The 20,726-nt window shown below is 34.0% G+C and overlaps 2 protein-coding genes across 6 annotated transcripts in view; one reads left to right on the top strand and one right to left on the bottom strand.

Annotated features, from left to right (window-relative positions):
* Positions 1-3: 3 nt before the first annotated feature.
* Positions 4-11,674, bottom strand: LOC140045429 (GTP-binding nuclear protein Ran-like). Its single transcript, XM_072090319.1, has 7 exons — positions 11,592-11,674; positions 8,782-8,853; positions 8,347-8,431; positions 2,347-2,472; positions 1,709-1,896; positions 1,297-1,467; positions 4-857 (listed from the first exon to the last, which is right to left on the bottom strand). The coding sequence occupies exons 2-7, from the start codon at positions 8,830-8,832 to the stop codon at positions 813-815; spliced, it is 666 nt and encodes a 221-aa protein (XP_071946420.1). The 5' UTR covers positions 8,833-8,853; positions 11,592-11,674; the 3' UTR covers positions 4-812.
* Positions 11,675-11,959: 285 nt separating this feature from the next.
* Positions 11,960-20,726, top strand: part of LOC140045427 (syntaxin-like) — a 30,651-nt gene continuing 21,884 nt past the window's right edge. For all 5 annotated transcript variants that reach the window (XM_072090317.1, XM_072090314.1, XM_072090316.1 and 2 more), the window contains exons 1-4: positions 11,960-12,123; positions 14,023-14,112; positions 14,542-14,641; positions 20,252-20,326. In XM_072090317.1, coding sequence (XP_071946418.1) covers positions 12,094-12,123; positions 14,023-14,112; positions 14,542-14,641; positions 20,252-20,326 — 295 coding nt within the window. In that variant the 5' untranslated portion in view covers positions 11,960-12,093. The remainder of the gene's footprint in view (positions 12,124-14,022; positions 14,113-14,541; positions 14,642-20,251; positions 20,327-20,726) is intronic.

Here is a 20,726-nt window from a genome sequence, read left to right as displayed (position 1 = left end):
TAATCCAAGCCATTAGAGATTATACTAATCCATTAATCACCATCTATTGAAACAATGCTGTTCTATTTTGCTATATTATGTTACAATATTAATCAAACACCAATGGACTATGTATCGGAGTTCTAATTTACTTTTTATGAATAATCATAATGTACCTTTTTTTTTTTAATGTACTATTTTTGTTTTTAAATAAATGAAAATACAAATATAAGCTGGTCCAGAGCATTTATTAATAACATGCGTTACATATTTCTTAGTCTACCAAAATGGAACCGTATAAAGCTTACTCAATTTAAACGTTCTTAACATTGGTTGTGCACTTATTTCTCTTTGTACCAAATGTTCACTACGTTTGATAAAGTCTGATTTTATTTTTTCTACACAAATCAAAGTTTGCCAAATTTCATGAGGTAATAATTAGCGTACAGAAAATCATGCATTTCGGTGTAATTGGGAAAAACATTACAAATTTACAAAGTTTTGACAATCTTCTAAACTCCGCTCCTCCGTTAAATGGTTTAAGTTATTAAAAAAAGGTTGTAAATACAAACTTAATTCCTTCTATAAGATACAGTATGACAGATTACCTATTAACCAGTATAGACCTTATAATAATTTACAAAATTACATTTGCCTGTGATATTTATCATCAACCAAAGCAATAAACATATAGTTTAAAAAAATAAACTAGCTCAGTTAACAACATAGTAGAAACTTAGTAGTATAATTGTTTTTGAAACACGGATTTCAGTTTTAAGTCTTTTTCTTCACCATACTTTGGAGCAATTTTAGGCGAGTTTAGTTTTTACTTCTCATAAATCCTCATCATCTTCCGGTAATGCAGTTTCTGTTGCAGCCTGAAAAATTTAAAAGACAAACACTGTAGATGAATTCTTTTTTTGGCTTAAAATCATTTATATAAACTTTATTATAATCCAGTACTTAACTTGGGTGTAATGCAAGTGAATTGACCAATCACAAGCAACAGTTTGGGTGATCCACTGCATCATGATTGGTCAAATTACTTAAGGTGGGTTTACATTGCATTAAAGTGGGAACTAACCTTTACTAAAGCTCTGTCTACACTATCAAACTTTATGTGACCAAAAAATATCATGTGCATATAATGGACATCATGTCATATCACTACCATATTTAAGCATATCACTACCATATTTAAGCATATCACTACCATATTTGGCCACATCACACTTTTTTTGTTAAACTAGTTTGACAGTGTAGACAGAGCTTTATGCAACTTATGATTTGCAATCAAGACTATAGAAAATTACTTACAAGTAAATCATTTTCGCATTTTAGCGCCCAATCAGGATCCATGCTAACCTCTGGGGGCTGCAGAGCAGGCATTTCAGTGAATTCCATATTGGCGTCTCCGCACAGCTTTTTCGTCAGCCACAGGAATGGCTTTTCAAAGTTGTAGTTACTTTTAGCGCTTATATCATAATACTAAATTGAAAAAATTTGTAAGAATTTTTAGATGCATTCATTTCCACAAAGTTATTGCTTTTCTAAATTAATATTGCTACAGAATAGTTTGTTTGTAACAAGATCTGCTAACCTCTTTTTATTGGCAGATATTCGGGATGGATGGAGGGAAAATTATTAATTAGGATAAGTTCTAGTTTTTTGGCTTTTCCTTTTTTTTTGGGGGGGGGGGGGGTGGGGGTGGGGAAGTACTGATACTCACTTGCAGGTTCTTTTTCCTGTGAAATGTAATGCTCTTTGCTTTAACTTTGCGTTCTTTGATGTCAACCTTGTTTCCACATAGCACAATAGGAATGCATTCACAGACGCGTACTAAATCTCTGTGCCAATTTGGTACATTCTTGTATGTAATTCTTGAAGTCACATCAAACATGATAATAGCGCATTGACCTGTTCAAATTAAGGATATTTAGTGTTTGAAAAAAAGTAAAACAAGCTTTACTATTGTTTTGAAATTAATTTTATTTATTTCTTCTTTATACCGACTGACTCTGTTCTCCCAAAGTAAAGCCCTGTATACACTAGCGAACTTTATGCGACAATCAAATGTGATGTGCCATATATGGACATGATGTCATATCGCTATCATAATTTGAGCATACATCACTACCATATGTGGGCACATGACACTTTTTTTTTCGAACTACTTTGATAGTGTAGACCGAGCTTTAGAAACACCATCACACTTATACCACTTACAATTCTTTGACAATAAAAATCTCTTACCAGAGTCAGGTTTAGCCTGGATATTTTATGCTATATTATATTTTAAATATTGTTGCCCTTTTTTTATATTTATATGTAGATGTTCCATTTGGTATTGCGCAATAAATATATTACCTTGTATATAATAACCATCTCGTAAGCCACCAAACTTCTCCTGACCTGCTGTATCCCAAACATTGTACACAATGTGACCTCTGTTTGTGTAGAATGTTACTGGATGTACTTCAACACCCAACGTAGCTTAAAAAATAAACATGTTAATATTTAAATAATTAATAAACTTTATTTCAGCAATTTAAAATAAGATAACATTAATCTTTATAGTCATGAACACAAAGGCGAACATGAAATTGGTTTTTCTTTGATGCTTAAAAACACATACAATATATAAAACATTAAAAATATCAATACAATACATTAAAACTATATTACTAGTAAACAAGTTATATTTACAGAAGGAATAAAAAAAAAAACTATCTTTGAAATGTTGAGTTGGAAACATTAATAGAGTTGTGGACAAATGATTTCCAATACAAAGAAGAAAATAAAAGCACATCAATCGTAATCATATCATTTAAAGGGGGATTCTGGGTTTAAAATTGGTTTTAAATATCGTTTATTTATTAAATAAAAAATATTATAACAATATAGACATGTCAGAATGAAGAAGTAATAACGAGAAATTAAAAAAATTAAATTTCATATACATTTTAGGGTAAATTCATGGAAAGTCTGTTTTTCAGCAGCTTATGGAAGCTCATTAATATTTATGAGATATTCACAAAATCACGTCACCAGTGGATTCCAAACTCGCGACGTCATGTACATTGTGTTTGTCAACTAATTTACATCTCTCTCCCCTGTCAAACGACGACCACCCGATCATTGTGAAATACATTTTTTGTAGATTATCTAAGCTAGGCCTAAAGTGTAATAATAACAGTAGTAGCATATATTTATTTGACATTTAATGAAATACAAAATTTAGTACAGATCAGGCCTCGAATTTTACCGCGGCCACCGCCGTCGGTGCCCTCCCAGTTGGCCTCAATGCCCTCGAAAATGAATAGCACCCACGGCCACTACTGGCCTGCCCTTTTTTTTGCGTTGGCCGCGAGTGCCCTTCCGGAGTTTTACCACAATAAAAACCACTGAATATAGATAGAAAATAATGTCAAGAAGATTTGTTTACACGACTCGGACGACGAGACGCAAAACTATCGCCTGTCTTCGTTGCAAGGGGATTTCCCTAAACGCATTTATTAATAATAATACACAAACAGAAAACATCGAACATTGCAATAATAGGGTAACCAAAACAATATCATCCCGGCCGCCGTGCGTGGTAAATCATGGTATAGATAGTACATTAAAATACAGGGGTGTAAACTTTTAATAATCAAGCTAAAAACGTTCCTCGATCGGAGGTTACTGAAAGTATTAAAGTCGCACAATATTAATCGAGCTAGCCGCCTTCGATGAAAAAAATATTACACGCACTCCTAGCTAGCCTAGCCTATCCTCCCGCCGCCGATCCGGTCGAACACACGCAATTCAATGCATGCTGCAGCATTGGGAAAACAATTCTATTTGACGCACACGCACCCTCTGATAAGAAATTTCACACACAATAACATCGTGTGAGCGTATCCGGATATTCACCCCCTGGACATTTACCCCCGGACAACTACCCCCCGGACAACCACCCCCCGGACAACCACCCCCCGGACAACTACCCCCCGGACAACCACCACCCGGACAACCACCACCCCTTTAGGACAACTACCCCCTTAGGACAACTACCCCCTTAGGACAACTACCCCCTTAGGACAACTACCCCCTTAGGACAACTACCCCCTTAGGACAACAACCCCCTTAGGACAACAACCCCCTTAGGACAACAACCCCCTTAGGACAACAACCCCCTTAGGACAACAACCCCCTTAGGACAACAACCCCCTTAGGACAACAACCCCCTTAGGACAATTACCCCCTTAGGACAATTACCCCCTTAGGACAATTACCCCCTTAGGAACAATTACCCCCTAGGAACAATTACCCCCTAGGAACAATTACCCCCCGGACAATTACCCCCCGGACAATTACCCCCCGGACAATTACCCCCCGGACAATTACCCCCCGGACAATTACCCCCCGGACAATTACCCCCCGGACAATTACCCCCCGGACAATTACCACCCAGAAAACTATCCCTTTAGAACACCCTAACCACCCAGACCATTCAACAACCTGATTCTGCAACAGTGTATAATAGGAATTAATAACTATATTTTAATTCGTTACTTTGACGAATTACTATTCATTATTGTAAACAAAAGTAAAAGATTGAACATAAATATAGCCTGGTATAAACTGAAGATTGTCACACATGATCATAGGATAGTCGAACGTATTATAATAGTACTCCCTGTATTTACTGTAAAGACTGGGTTCGCTAAATAATAATAATAATTTTTTCGTAAGGACAATGCTTCGATAACCACTGGTCTTAAAAGAATTAATTTTTGTCTCAAATTTGTCATATATGTATTTTTGTACACTTGAAGAATAATATCACTTTTGATATTTGACCTCAATGTTCACTCACCGAATAAACGTCGATCTTTAAATAAATTCCCCTCAAATAAACGGTGACCATGTCACTCCCATGAAACATCATATGGAATAATCGGCGTCTATTTCCATTAGATTATACCCCCTCCCATTGAATAAACAACTTTCTTCCAATAAATGTCCACCTAAAAACCACCTAAACAATAAACAGCCCAGGCCGTTTTTTCAATAAATACGGTACTTTAAATCTAGCGCATCTAGGGTCTAGCGTGCTGTTAAACAGAATAATCGGTTAAAAACGGGTGTTTCGAAACTAGAGACCCGAGACCAGAGACCCAATACGAAAAGGGAGACCTAAATATACGAAAAGGGAGACCCACGTACGAAAAGGGAGACCCCACTATACGAAAAGGGAGACCCCACTATACGAAAAGGGAGACCCTAATATACGAAAAGGGAGACCTAAATATACGAAAAGGGAGACCCAGTTATACGAAAGGGAGACCCAAATATACAAAATGGGAGACCCAAATATACGAAAAGGGAGACCCACTATAAGAAAAGAGAGACCCCACTATAAGAAAAGGGAGACCCCACTATACGAAAAGAGAGACCACACTATACGAAAAGGGAGACCCTAATATACGAAAAGGGAGACCCAAATATAGGTCTCCCTTTTCGTATTGGGTCTCGTGTCAGGTCTCTGGTCTCGGGTCTCTATTTTCGAAACACCCGTTAAAAACAGATGATTTCATTTTTACAGAAACCGGTCCTATATATTTGTCTACTTTTGGATGGGGGGGGGGGGGGGTAGTTGACCGGGGGTAGTTATCCTAAGGGGGTAGTTGTCCTAAGGGGGTGGTTGTCCGGGGGGTAGTTGTCCGGGGGGTTGTTATCCTAAGGGGGTTGTTATCCTAAGGGGGTAGTTGTCCTAAGGGGGTAGTTGTCCTAAGGGGGTAGTTGTCCGGGTGGTAAACATCCGGGGGATAACTGTCTAGGGGGTAGGTGTTCTAGAACCCGTGTGAGAGTACTATACGCGCGAAGGATCAGCGGATCGTTGGAAAAACAATTCCTTTTGACGTACACGCACCCTCTGAGAAGAAAATACCATGTGCGTTCCTGCATGGTGTAGTCCATTATACGTGTAAAATTAGGGGTGTTTACCTTTAGCACCAAAGTTAAAGCTGCACCTCAACCCGAAGATCGTTGGAAGTATATCATATTTATATTTTATCGCACCCACCTCAATAATCCAGCAGACAGATCATCGAAAAATCTTGTTTAACAACGTCGTACACTAAATTACCAAACGCGTTTTTACCGAATTCAAGGAAATGGTATAGTCCAGAATACACGTGCCGAAGGCTAAACAGAGAGAGAAAGGGGTCGGTGTCCGTCCGTGTTTTGAATTCTTATAAATATGGGTTATACTAACAAAAAAGCTTCAGAAATCGAAACTCGGAAAACAACTATAATTTATATATTCTACTACATAATGTAATTGGCTTGATTTTTACCGTGGTTAACACTCTGTGTATGAATAGTTGTAGGTAAGGCCTACAAACAAATTGTTTTTGTACCATGTTTTCTCCGTCGGCTGCTAGCTAAGTAAGGCTGAGTAGCTTGCTGTTGTAAGGGTTTTTATACCTGTTCCGGGCCTTACTTGGTTGGCTTCACATGCCTTTTTATCGCATTATTTGAAACTAAACGAAACATTCAACACAGAACGGTAAACTATAAACGCTGAACATCGTACCTATTTATTATTTATATGGATCGTAAATACACGTAATATTTATATGAAATACAAAAAGATGTATTGTAGACAGTCCTACTACTACTCCGCGATCTGATGAATAGGGGGAAATCCCAAAACATTTTGCGGGTAGAATTTTTTTTTTTGTTGGAAAAAAATTCCACCCTCAACCGGAAACAAGCTATTTTTAAATTTTGGCTTAGTTATTAAAATATTTTTAAATTTTGGCCTTGGTGCCCCTTTGATTTTAAACAAATGGCCTTGGTGCCCTCCCATTTGGCCTTGGTGCCCCTAAAATCAATAAAAACCGGAGGCCAAATGGCCTTGCCCCTAAAATCCCCAAATTCGAGGCCTGACAGATACAGAGTCATAAATTATACTACAGTATTTTTATACCTCTATAGTACAGATCGTATTATCGGCTTCACGTACAATACTACTCTAGGCCTAGCCTAATAATAATATGGGCGAGAGCCATTCTGACTAGGGATTCCATGCCACGATGGCTACGTTAAAACAATGGGGCCCATGGGCCTAGCTAGCCTACTACTAGACGATTGGCCCATAAATAACAAAACCCATCCTATCAACCAAACTCCTCCTAAACAATCTAAACCTAAAACGTTCTACAAAATCGGCTGTAAATATTGAAGCAAAACAAGGTCCGATCGCCGTCCACACGTATGGTGTCCCGATCGTCTAAGTAGGCCTAAAATAAAATAGGCTTAGTTTACTCTCCAAAAAAGCGGATACTCATGCATCAAGCAAGTAGACCAGGTAGTAGGAAGGAGACCTAGCCGATCCGGCCCAGTTAAAAAATGAGCTAGCTAGTGTAGTAGACCCTATGTGAATTGATACTACCAGGCCTTTTACTATAGGCTGCACTACACAAATATTCCAACTCTCTTATTCGAGCTATATTATCTATACCATTCCGGTAGGTCAAGTCGACCTTCAATCAAATACTGTACATCGTTCATGTTGTGATTATAGACGGGGTATACTCGACTCGACCAGTTTGGTATTGTTGTATCTGCTTATCACGTGACGATGCCAGGCATGGGCAGCAGAGAGAGCACGTGTATTTTCGTCTCGCTCGATCCTCAGCAGGAATGTACAGTATACGTTACGCTTCATTGATTTTGATTTTTCCCTAAGTCTGTGCGAAAATCGGCAAACGTAAAGTGCAAACATATCTAATTTTTCACTGTTTTGATGAATTTTCATAAAAAATTGACTTTATAAATGGGAAGACCGACTAAAATTACATCAGATAAGTATAATTTTACAAAAGTAATTGATATGGTTTATGATAACGAGTCGTCGGAAGATGGACCATTTCACGAATTTCCTATTTTGTAACCACAGTGTGATTTTGCCGTAGCTGCACTTGTAATCTGGCCTGATTTCACAGCTGGGCGCTTATATAAATTGAAACTTTTACCGTTCAAGAGACAAACAAATATATTTTACATTTTTTACTATTCATTTTAAACCCGGAACCCCCCTTTAAAGAAATAAGAAATCAATAAAAAATTCCTAAAAAGAAGGAGGAAGGGACATTGTTCATCTGACAGTCAATGGTCAAGCATTACAATAGAATATTTATATAATATATATCAACTGTTTATTTGGAAATCCTGAAACCCATTTCTATTCCAGTTTTAGAGTGGTCTTGGAAAGGTTCATGTGGACACACTCAATATTGTTACTGTATTTACTGCCAACCACATTTATCAGAAAGAGTGGTGTGAAAGGGCCTTTAGTTCAAAGTACTTCCTTACCAATGTATTTCTTTTCGAATTCACCAGTCAAATGGCGTTTGACAAAAGTAGTTTTTCCTGTTCCTCCATCACCAACGAGTACAAGCTAAATCATGTAAAACATTATTTTTTTAAAGATAATATCTGATGAAAGATTTATGCAATGATTGATTTCATATTGCTTATACTGATACAGTTAAGCTCTGTCCACACTATCAAACTAGTTAGTCCAAAATAACCTGTAATGTGCCCAAATATGGTAGTGATATGAGATCATCATGTCCATATATGGGCAAATCACATTTTTTTGTTACATGAAGTTTGTGTGTAGCTTTATTCACTCCATACTCATCATTATTATACTCTCTCATAGTAAGTTCTTTAAATTAAAAACAAAAATATTTTTAATTATATTTATTCAATTTTGTCAATAACTTCATTTAAATAATACTATACCTTGAACTTTGCTACAACATTGTCTTTGGATGATTGCACCTGATCTACCATGATTGGTTGTGTGTGTAGTTTCTGTAATTAAATAAGATAAAAATATATTGATAGTATTAATTATATTGGACCACTGTTTGGCTCAATTTTGTAAACCTTTTTTGATATTTTTGAATCGTCACTTGTGTTATACTTTAGCTAGGCCTCGCTTGGAAGAGACCATGATGGCTTGCATTTTTATTTTAGGCTTCAGAAAGTGAATGGTCCTTTACGAACAAAAACACAAGATAGCTTACATTACAATTAATAAGTTTAGTTTAGTTATAATGGGAAAGTTTAGGCGAGTGCCTTTTTAACCCCATATCAACTACATTGTGTCGATGCGATTCTTGAAGGTGTTAGTGGTCTCAGAATTAACAACGTCAGCTGGTAAACTGTTCCAATGGTTTATTACTGGTTAATAAATACCTCTAACCGAGGAAACTAAGCGAGTCAAGCTTGTCTAAAACCATGTATGTATTGTATTTTACTCAAAAGACAATTGGCGTATTCGATCACAAACTTTCATATTCAGCAAGTGTTTGCTTCACGTTCCTTGTGGTCATGTTGAATGCACAAAACAAGGTATCTTTCAGCGGTTACCTAACACATTTAATAGGTTACTTGTTTGGATATTGATTTATTTTATGATAGTTTAAATGTATTTAAGGGTAAAATTGTTAAATCTCTTTAATGTTGTGATCTTTGTTTATGTTTGTGTTGTTTATATGAATACATTTTATATTTATTATGTTTAGATTCAACCTGTTAGTGGCGGTTTCATCGCTGTTGGTTGACAACTGAATAAAATAAAATAAAATAAATAAAATAATATTCCAGGGCTCGAAATTCACGCTAGCAAACTAGCATTTTGCTAGTAGATTCTTGATAATTGCTAGTTGAAAATTTCATAACTAGCAAATGTTTGCTAGTGTAATTTTTGAAAAAATACGTACTTTTTAGCTTAGCCACGCTAGCCGCCAATCGCTATGTCGACAACGGCTAATAGGAACCAATTTGGTGAAAACAATTGTTTCATTTACACGCCGCCAATTTACGTCAAGGAAACGCTAATAGCACCGTGAATCATGTGGTAGCATAGTTGTTAACGATGTGCATTATATTAACAGCAAGCTTTTCCCCAACACAAAAGCATGTGCATTTAGTACGTCGCTAAGGATTACATCATCAGTCACCTGATTACAGAATACGCGATTATCAATTTAGGGATTTAACGAAATAAATATTTTGCCTACACAGTGGTCGAAGCGCGTATTTAATAGATTCGCAAATAGTAAATACCCCCCACTTAATGGACTCTTCCAATTTTGGAGAAGAACGTCTCCTCGGCACACCACGAGGTCCTGTTGTTTGTGCGATGGATTTTCTTACGCCTATATTGTTTACCTGTGGAATTAAATTACACACACTTTCGCATCACAACTTTAATTACTGATTTTACATAGCAATGAGCAAAGGATTCATCAAAGAAGAATACGTTGAATAAAAATTCACTTAAGAAATGCCGTAAGCTGTTTTCAAACTATTGATCAGCCCACTATTATTCCAACATCATGCCTCTCGTGCGATAGGGAATTTCCTGGATAGAGACGAGTGGAGCGCGAGAGACGGCGGAGTGAGGCGGGCGTAGCTTGGGACGGATTAGTAGTTAGGGCCTACCAATTTCGCTCGGTGGCAATTAAATTTAATGTTTTAATTACGTCTGGATATATAAACAATATAAAACTCAGTTTTGTCATCGGCAATAATATTTTATACATAGGCCTAGGCTAGTCAATTTTGTTCCGCTTCAAATTTTAAAAGTTTCGACCTAAAAAAAAGTGGGCCGAAACGTCTCGGGACGAATCGTCCATAGGCCGAAACGCCCTTGATTTGGCTAGCATGAAAGCATGTCTTGATCTTTTTTTAATTTGGCTAAAAAGGGTACTACTACTACTACAGCTTTGCCTAGCAGCTAGGCCTACACCTAAAAGCTAGGTCTAGGTCTACACCTAAATAAATTCAGATTTGTGTAGAATTTAACTATTTTACCGAAAAAAAATTGTGATTGCTAGTTATGCTGCTGATTTTGCTAGTTAATTTTTTTACAACTAGCAAAGTTTGCTAGTCGAAAAAAAAGTAAATTTCGAGCCCTGTATTCAACATAAAGATTTGTGAATACTTTTTTGCATTGAATGGTAAATTGTAAAATGAGGCATAAAATGATTGTGCTAAAAGAAAAGAAAATCATCCAAATAGAAAATGTTAACCCAGAAGATTTTTTGCTCAATATAATCCGAGATATAATCACAACAGCTTTATTAGACTTAATAAAATACTATGAATGATACACTTTTTATTTTAAATGTATTGTTTATTAAACATGAAGAAGATTGAGTAACCAAGTAATAGTGACTTTAGGGCAAGATTGATAAACAATGCGTAAACGTTACTAACCTAAAAAGAAACCAGAAATACAATTAAATGTGGTTTACTTGAATATTCGTTAATAACAGACAGTCAAGAATATAAAGCAAGTATGTTGGATCAAGTAGATTCTTTTAGATTGAAATGATGAAATTTGAAAAGATCAACTTGCTAGAACCGGAACATTCAAGTTCAGCACATTATTCATTCAATTTCAAGTTTCATATTCAGCACAAACAAGATGATTGAAATAAAAATGAAAATGTCATTACTAATATTTAAATTAAAAGCTTTAAACTAAGCTGCTACATGAGATAGTGCACCTAAAAATGGTACTAGGAACATATTTTCACCTGTATTATTGAAATTGAGCTCAGGCTGCTGTGCTGTGTCGTTTTTGTCCCGCGTGAATTTTGGGGGATGAAAGATTTTTCAGAAATTTCAAGAGGAAATAGGCATTGAAAAGAATAGTTACATATTTTACTAATTAATAATAACAACAACAGCTTTATTAGACTTAATAAAATACTTTGATACACTTTATATTTTAAATGTAATGTTTATTAAACGAGATATTTATTTAATGACATTGTAATTTTTGAAATTAAAATTCAAATAATTTGTGGAAAAGTAAAAACTAAATAGTGTGGCTACGGTCCACTCATTCTAAATTCGAGTTGGTTCGCTTAACTAAACAGGTCAAAGGTTGTCGGATGATGGGCGACGCCTGTATTGGAAATTGAGAATTGACAAGACAAACTTTATTCGTGTAATTCCTGTTTTTAGTGGACTATTACTTTATTTTTAGGATTATAATCATCTTTTCCAGTAGCTTAAAACATATAGAAATTTAAAATGAGGGATAGATTAGGATCATTGAAAAGGGTAAGTGGATATCATCTGTTATAAAAATAGAAATTCATCGATCGTAAGCCTGCTTTTCTACTCGCACTGCTGCTGCTGCTGCCGAATCTTGTTTATTCTTGGCCTGGCTGGGCTCCCTCTGCTTGTGTGTAGGACTGGGAGACTGTCAATCCTAGACAATCAGAGCATAGCTAATCCCCTTGTTGCTTATTACTGTACATTTTATCAGCAGGTTCATGTGAACTTTAATTTCAGGTCTACCCAATATGCCGACCATATTTCCCCGTATTTTTGTGATGTATTGTAATTCAAACTGCGCCATGCATTCATACCACCGTAGTAGTGTAGCCAATGTGGGATGGATGGACTGCATGTAAATTAAATTATTAATACAATGTATACAAATAATAATTGTTTATTTTTTATTAAATAAAATGTCAGCGTTAGAAAATAGACGTGTCATTGACATTAATAATATTTTTACGCCGTGGTTAGGATTCCGGCACCGGAACTCAACTTCCCACCGTTAGGGAATCCGACACGCTATTGCGCATGCCCAGAGAGAAGTAATTATAGCTTGCACTAGTGCCACAGACCGCGCACCACATTACCCGAGAGTCGGAGTGTTAACTAGGGATGTACTGTGTAGCCAAAGATACTGTGTCACTATCTTTGCTGTGGCCTAGTTAGTCGTCGTGCGGGGGAGAGAGCGATGGATGAAACTTGGCCTAGGCCATACATGAATTAATAATTACGCCACGCGTTAAAATAATTATTATGATATTGATAAGAATCAGCTTGCGTATTTCAAGAAATGTACGAAAATGAATAGCGTAGCGTTGCGACCCCGACTTCTCCTGAACAATTTTTTTTTTCACATCTGCACGGCGGCTGCTGTCAACAAATCAACTTGTATACGATTGCATGATGTTATGTGCAGTATAAAATATAAATGCGTTATATGAAATCTTTTATTTTGTACTTGAAAAATCATAAAAATTAAAACTAGGCCTAGTCATGTAATTATAATTCATAATTATATAAAGTTTATATATGAATGAAGCAACGACTTTTTTAATTACGAAATAAATAGGCCCAATGGTCACATCTAGCTGGTAGGGCTAGTAGTATTAGTAGGCATGTAGGCCGGCTAGTTCGCCGTAGTGCAGCTATTAAAATGATCCATCGCTTACGTACAGTAAAGCTTGGTTCCCACTAGAACGTAACGCAAGGACATAAACGCAACGCAAGCGTTTTAACCAATGACAAGCGAAGTTATAGACAGTTAGCAATCACAAGCGAATAAGCCATCGCTTGTGATTGTTCAATTCACTTGCGTTGCGTTACGTCCTTGTGTTGTGTCGCTAGTGGGAACCACGCTTTAGTCTGTTGTAGACAAAAATAGAGTCGATCGCCGATTACCTCGCTCTGGGCATGCGCAATTGCGTGTCGGATTCCCTAACGCTGGGCAGTTGAGTTCCGGTGCCGGAATCCTAACCATGGTGATATTTTTATTACTCATTTAAACAGGGACGAAATAATTAATTAAGAATCTTATATCTGTAATATTGAACTGAGAACTGGAGTAGAAAAAGTAAATTTTACTGCAGAAATTAATTAATTCAGAGTAATTTCTGCAATTCTGTTTTTAAATTAATGTTATATGTTATAATCATTATTCTCATTTATTACAGGACAGAATGCAATGATGAGGCATTCAGAGTATTATTTATAGTCACTATAAAACGAGTGGTTCCACAAAATTTGAGAATTGCTATTTATTCACCGAAAATTATATTATAATTCTTGCTTGTGTGTTTAAAGGTTGCTTACTGTAAACTCAATTAGCATATTAATGATTTTTATTCATCACTGATGAATCACTTGTCGTCATATTAATAAAGTACACTCCATATTTAGACTGATGATGATGAGGAGGATGGACTTGGCCCAGATGATGTTGCTGTCAACATGGACGCTGAAACTTTCATGGATAAATTTTTTGAAAAGGTGAACAATTATTTCTGTAGATAAATCAATCAAACATCTTTACATTAAGCTCTGTCTACACTATCAAACTTCATGCGACAAAAAAAATGTGATGTGCACATTTACTTCTGAATGTACAGTATACTATTTATAAAGCTTTGGAAAAAGTACAGTATTGTATGCTGATTAACAAATCTGTTGTTTTTTCTTTTTTTTCAAGTGTTTTTGTATAAAAAAGTTCACAAATATTGTACAAAAATCTTGACTGTTATTTTCTACCAATGTCTTTAATTTTTGTAACTGTGACTTTTTGGGTTCTTGGAACACTGTACTTTGTACTGGACTCTACACTCAGTCATGTTAACTGTACATCATTCAGATAATTTAAAGCCCACTTCTAGTTTTTGTGTGTGCATGGCTTTTATTCTTTAACTTTCGTTTGTTGATCAGGTGGAAGAGATACGTGAAAACATCGACCGTATAGCAGATAACGTAGATGAGGTAAAACGGAAACATAGTGATATATTATCAGCTCCGCAACCAGATGAAAGTAAGAGATCAATCAATTACAAGTCTTATTCTAACTATGCAATAATTAATTATACCTCAAATTATTAAAATAATTCAATTCGAAAAAAATAATTACACAAGGTCCTCCTCCTCCTGAATAAATGTATTGACCCTTAACCCCTTCTTCAATTATAGTAGTATAGTATATGTAATACTTTATTCTATCTATAAGTATATTTAATTTATTTAGGTACATTTTAATTTTGATTAAACTGTACAGTATGCTCATTCATATTTAAACTTAATTAAATTAACTAAGTTAAAAATTGACATTACTGCAATTAGGGACAATATGCCCTATTGTTTTCATTTATTGATAATTTTAATTTAATTTTAATTTTGACCTAATTTAAAAAAAAATGAAGATGATCTACTGTATATTGAGTACAGTAGGTACAGGTATCTCAAAATACTGAGGGTCACTAACCTCTATCTACAGTACTACAGTAAAGCTATCACACTCTGCATTGAATAACATTTCAAATGTTGATCATTTAAATCATCATACTGTATGTACCAACTAATAAAACAGTGTGAAATTTGTTTCACAGTCTACACAATCATAATTTAAGGCAAATGCACTTTATGCAGTATACAACACTTTGTAAATTCAATATTGTCAGTGTATCTTGTTTGTAGGGACTTAAGTTATATTTTATTTTCTGTTACACAATACATGATACCGTACTGTACATTACATGGTGTACTACTATATATTTTAAAAATTGTTTTCAGCATGTTGAGCATAGTATTGCTTAAATTGATATGATTTAACATAATTGCGATTCAATTTCTTCATGAGTTAGTGTATTATATTTTAGCATGTATCTATACAATTCTAATTTACTGTATAAGTCCATGGTATTACATTAGAGTGTGCATTTTTACTAGACGAATGAATTGTATGAACTATTATCAGTTTATCTTAACTACAGAAGTTAAGTAATTATACTATAGATGGAAATCTGCTGTACTGTACAGTACATGTGTGGAGCTGGTGATACAGTAGTTACTCCAGTACAGTGAATCTTGTGGTTAACAAGCTTGCCTTCCAATCCCAAGGTCCATAGTTCAATCCTGGCCTAACACAAGGGTTGTACTATTCCTGTTCCACTCCCTAAAGGATATACAGTACAATATGCAGTACCGTATGCACAGTACAAACAATATGAATGAATTAAAAGAATATATAAACAATAGCGTCAAGGAAATAATGAATAATTTTGTGTAGAGGTATGATTTGGATCCAGAAATAGTTACACACACACAGAGCACATTGTATTTGATGCTTTACAATTATACTATGCATTTACACATTTCCCTACATTATCAAACTGTATACTTCCTTTCACATATCTATCTATTACGATTGTTGTTAATGTTTAAGAAAAAGGGAGATGTCACATATCTATCTATATCCAATATATGTGTGTATGACGTCACAGTCGGGAGTTCTCAGAATGCTTTGGAATAAAGTTACACTCTCTCTCATTGATCTCATATATGGTCGCTACGCAAAACGGACAAGTGTATAGACGCAATCGCCGACAATTAAATCAATCACATGAAGAAGATATTAATGTTGAAGGGGAAGTGGATGAAACTCCTATCGAAACTCCGCCGAGGACACCTGATCCTCAAAAGGAAGAGGTAGTCATCACCAGACCAAAGGGAAATAGTGTGTCTTAACGTTTTGATGATTTAATAACATGGACAAATAATGTTTAAAAGACTCATTGTTCATAATTTCTCTGCCAGATATTCATGTTTTATTATACCCAAATGTTCATCATCATAGTTTAATTGTTTCATTAAGAGTTTGATATTTTGATTACGATTATTGTTGTTGTTAATATTTAAGAAAAAAGGAGATGTCACATATCTATCTATTACGATTGTTGTTATTTAAGAAAAAGGGAGATGTCACATATCAATCTATATCCAATATATGTGTGTATGACGTCACAGTCAGGAGTAATAGTCGTCTGTCATTTTATTTCTTGCAACTAATAATTGCAATATATACGTTTAACAACGTCACACTTCCCCCACCCCCTTCACATAAAATGTTTTGAAATTGGTTTCCATGGTTGGTTGGTTTGACAGTATGCTACAGTATATTACATTGGGCGAGGTAAGGTCACTAGTCCAAAGGTCATCATGGTATAAATTCTCTGTCACTATTGTGTGGGCATCACTTATTTATTTATAGGCTTAATATCAAAATAAGCACTAAATGATTGTTCAGTATGCTTTGAAGTTCTGTACTATGTCAATATAGGTTAACTGTGCTCCTGTTGGTCCACAGTTTTTATAATGCACCTCCCTGCAAAAGTACATAATGACTAAGTTTGGGTTTTTACCCCTTTGTGACCCTTTCAAATTAGGATAATTAATGATTCACTAAAAAAAATTCATTTTATATTTTAATTTATTCAATGTGAATACAGATTTTAATCTCAAATCAACGATGAATATTTCATAATTTTCAAAACCATACTGCAGTTATGTATTATTATTAATAATTTTATTACAAATAGTAAACAAAACTATATGCGAGATTGATTTATAAGAAAATGATAATACTGTACATTTAGTAAGTACTAACTGTACATTCAGTGTTTGCAGTACTAAGTATATACAGTATAATTAAAAGGAAAAAAGTATTATGTTGATTTGCTAACAAATTTAGGATATTAATAATTATTAATAATTTTATTACAAATATTAGAAAACTGTATGTGAGATTGATTAATAAGAAAATGATAATACTGTACATTCAGTAAGTACTACTGTACATTCTGTGTACAGTATAATTAAAAGGAAAAAAGTATTATGTTGATTTGCTAACAAATAATAGGATACGATATTTGCAGTAGCATTCCATGATAGAAACAACTGATTCAGTCGTGGAATCTTAAAATGTAATAAAAAAAACTGTTTAGTTTGTTCACTGTTCGGTTATGTCAACTTATTGTCAAATTCACCACATATTTTTGTACATATTACAAACAGGAATGGTAAAGTGGCCTTGTTGAATGAATAATTTTAGCCATTTCAATACAACATTTTTAATTGACAAAAATATTGACATTTCGAGACATTATAACCAATTCCAATTTAAAGTAAAAGCACCCAAGTTGGTGACGGAAAATTATTATTATTTTTTTATTTATAATTTATAAATTACAGTAATTATTTAACCACTTATTTGATCTAGAAAATGGTTTCATTGTCTTCTTCTCAATTCCTCTCATTAAATTTTCTATTGAAAATAATTTTATAAATTTAACACCAATTTCCTCAATTTAAAATCAGTATAACTACAGTACTTTACTAAAATATTATTAATTATTAAATGTTTAATAGTTATTTTATTTATTTTTTATTTTATTTATTACGGTATAAATAAACATATTTGGTTGTAATTTGATACAGTAGTCATTGAGTTAATGATTATGATGTGGTGAGAGATAAAATCATAAAAAAATAAAATAAAAATACTTTTGATGTTTATGTGGATGGAATAAAAGAAGTTGGGGAGAGTGATGAGGAAATGAAATTAAATAATTGATTCAGTAGAATTGTTTGATTATTATAATATTTTTGAAAATTTTTTGGTCAAATGCTCACAAGCAAAATTGAAATTGACATTAATTTCTTCGAATGTAATATTTTTTTTAAATATATTGTATGTATATATATTATAATATTCTGATTTTCCGATTCTGTGGTAGAATTGTAACTCATAGATACTGTACGTTGGCGTAATGATGCGTAATCACGCCGTAGTCTTTCTTTTGAACCGCATCTGCTACGCTCCAATGATCAATACATACTTCTTCTTATCAATATGGATAGAATTACACAGGGAGTTTATTGACAACTATCTAGGATCAGGGATCATCTTAGAAATAACTTTACGCAAAACATTCATTGAGAAGTGACATACACCGCCAGGGATCATCTTAAATAATCATTAATTGGCAGAATAGAAATAATACTGTTATGTAGAAAATTTAAATTTTTAATTATTCAATTTTAATTAAAAGCATAGTTTATTCCACTATGGGTTAATCGTTAATTAATAAATCTTTTTAAATAAAATTTCATAAATTAATAGTAGACATGAAATATGTACTGTAACATTAACATTTCTATTATAAAAAACAAATTAACAATAGATTTAAAAGGCAGAACTTATAATAATTAATTACTCTCTTTTTTTGACTTTCTTTGTTTCAAAATTCATTTTGCTTCACAAGATTCTAAACAATGAGAGATTGTTTTTGTTAAGAATACTGTACACAACACACTGGTGAACACAGGGCTTCTGAGGGCTACTGGACCAGAAATAAAATTGCTGGTGTCTTTGAATAAAAGTCAAAATTTACCAATCAATTGCTTATGAAATTAAGCATGTTAGCAGGTGCAAAGAATACTGCCAAATCATTTAAAAAAAATTATTTTATCAAATTTTGTAAAATGGATTCTTCCATTTAAAGTATTTGTATAATTGTAACCAAACCAAGTTTAAATATCAACACCAGCCATCAAATATCTTAATATCTGCACAAGTACAAGATATTATTAATATGATTTTACCTAGTAAATGTATTTATTATTACTAGTACTAACATTGTTGGAAAATTAATAACTACTGTATTAAATTAAAAATAAAGTAAACAACAGATAAACAAGTTAACATAATTATCGGTTCCGAGTTCAAATCAAAGAGTTAAATACTAACCCCTTTTCAGTAATGGAAGAGTCCAGAGATAGGTGTATGCGGTTATGAACACCTTTATATAGCATATTATAAACTATAGTTGTGCGTATATTTATAATGAAATAGAACAAAATTCCCAAATGAAATTCACATGTATATTAAGTGCATTGCAAAGGAAACATGCGTTTAAAAACAATTTTACTGCATGTGAAAAAAGTAAATAAAAATAAAATCATGATTTTTATGTTTTTTTAATTATTGAACCACCAGATGCATTTTAAGTTTTCAATTTGAAATAGAATTTAATATAGATATTAATTAAATAAGAAATGTTAATGATTTTTTAAAGTAACATTAATTTGTTTTCTTTTTTGTTCAATCAGTAGTAAAGAAATTATGAATTAATACTAACAAGCAAAAATTCGACCCGGTGATACTGATAATTAATTTGAAATTAATTAATATTGTATTTAATTTTTGTATAATGTTTATAATATCTTTGGCTGCTAGTGCTAGCCTAAGTATTGGGGCTAGCCTAAGTATTGGAGCTAGCCTACAGTAAGTATTGGGAAATAAATGCTCTAGACCTCTCTCGAGGAAGAAGACTATTATTAAACACTGACTGAATCAGTTAAAGTATAAGTATTTTTCTTGGGTCAGGTTAGAAGTATAGCGCTTAACCAAAATAATTTTTCTATAAAGACCAAAGGCTCGAACTAAATGGAAATTACGTCATTTAATGCTATGCGAAAGAGATGGGTTTTTTAGCAACTGTTTAAAGATGTCAATAGAGTTGCCATTCTTGATTGATGATTGAAGATTTTGATGTGTATGATAATGATTTTTATTTTTTATCTGTAGGAGTTAAGGAAGAAATGGAAGAACTGATGGCGGACATCAAGACTAGTGCCAACAAAGTGAGACACGAACTTAAAAGTAAGTCACTACATCTGTATTTACTACTATGTATTTGACGTATTGTATCTCTCACTTCGGAGAGAAGGGCTAATGTCGGTTTATCCAGGTTAGTGGCACAAGTCACATCAAAGAAACATCTTAATGTACAATTCACTTTTTGTAAACTACACCTGTATTTACTTCATATTGCATCTCTCACTTAAACAGAGAGAAGGGCTAATGTCGGTTTATCCAGGTAAGTTGGCAAGTGGCACTAAGTCACATCAAAGAAACATCTTAATGTACAATTCACTTTTTGTAAACTACACCTGTATTTACTTCATATTGTATCGCTCACTTTAGAGAGAAGGGCTAATGTCAGTTTATCCAGGTAAGTAGGGAAGGGGCACTCTCACAGACTACCAACTGACAAACTTGC

Source organism: Antedon mediterranea, chromosome 3 (assembly GCF_964355755.1).
Source record: "Antedon mediterranea chromosome 3, ecAntMedi1.1, whole genome shotgun sequence".
Lineage (NCBI taxonomy): Eukaryota > Metazoa > Echinodermata > Crinoidea > Comatulida > Antedonidae > Antedon > Antedon mediterranea.
The sequence above is the reverse complement of the archived record's forward strand: the minus strand, read 5'-3'. Positions and strand labels throughout refer to the sequence as shown.

Coding starts and splice junctions, on each gene's coding strand:
- LOC140045429 (XM_072090319.1), bottom strand. CDS start 8,832: ATGGTAGATCAGGTGCAATCATCCAAAGACAATGTTGTAGCAAAGTTC. Junction 8,432..8,781: donor ATGTTGTAGCAAAGTTCAAG/GTATAGTATTAT, acceptor TACATGATTTAG/CTTGTACTCGTTGGTGATGG. Junction 858..1,296: donor AATGCGAAAATGATTTACTT/GTAAGTAATTTT, acceptor TAAATTTTTCAG/GCTGCAACAGAAACTGCATT.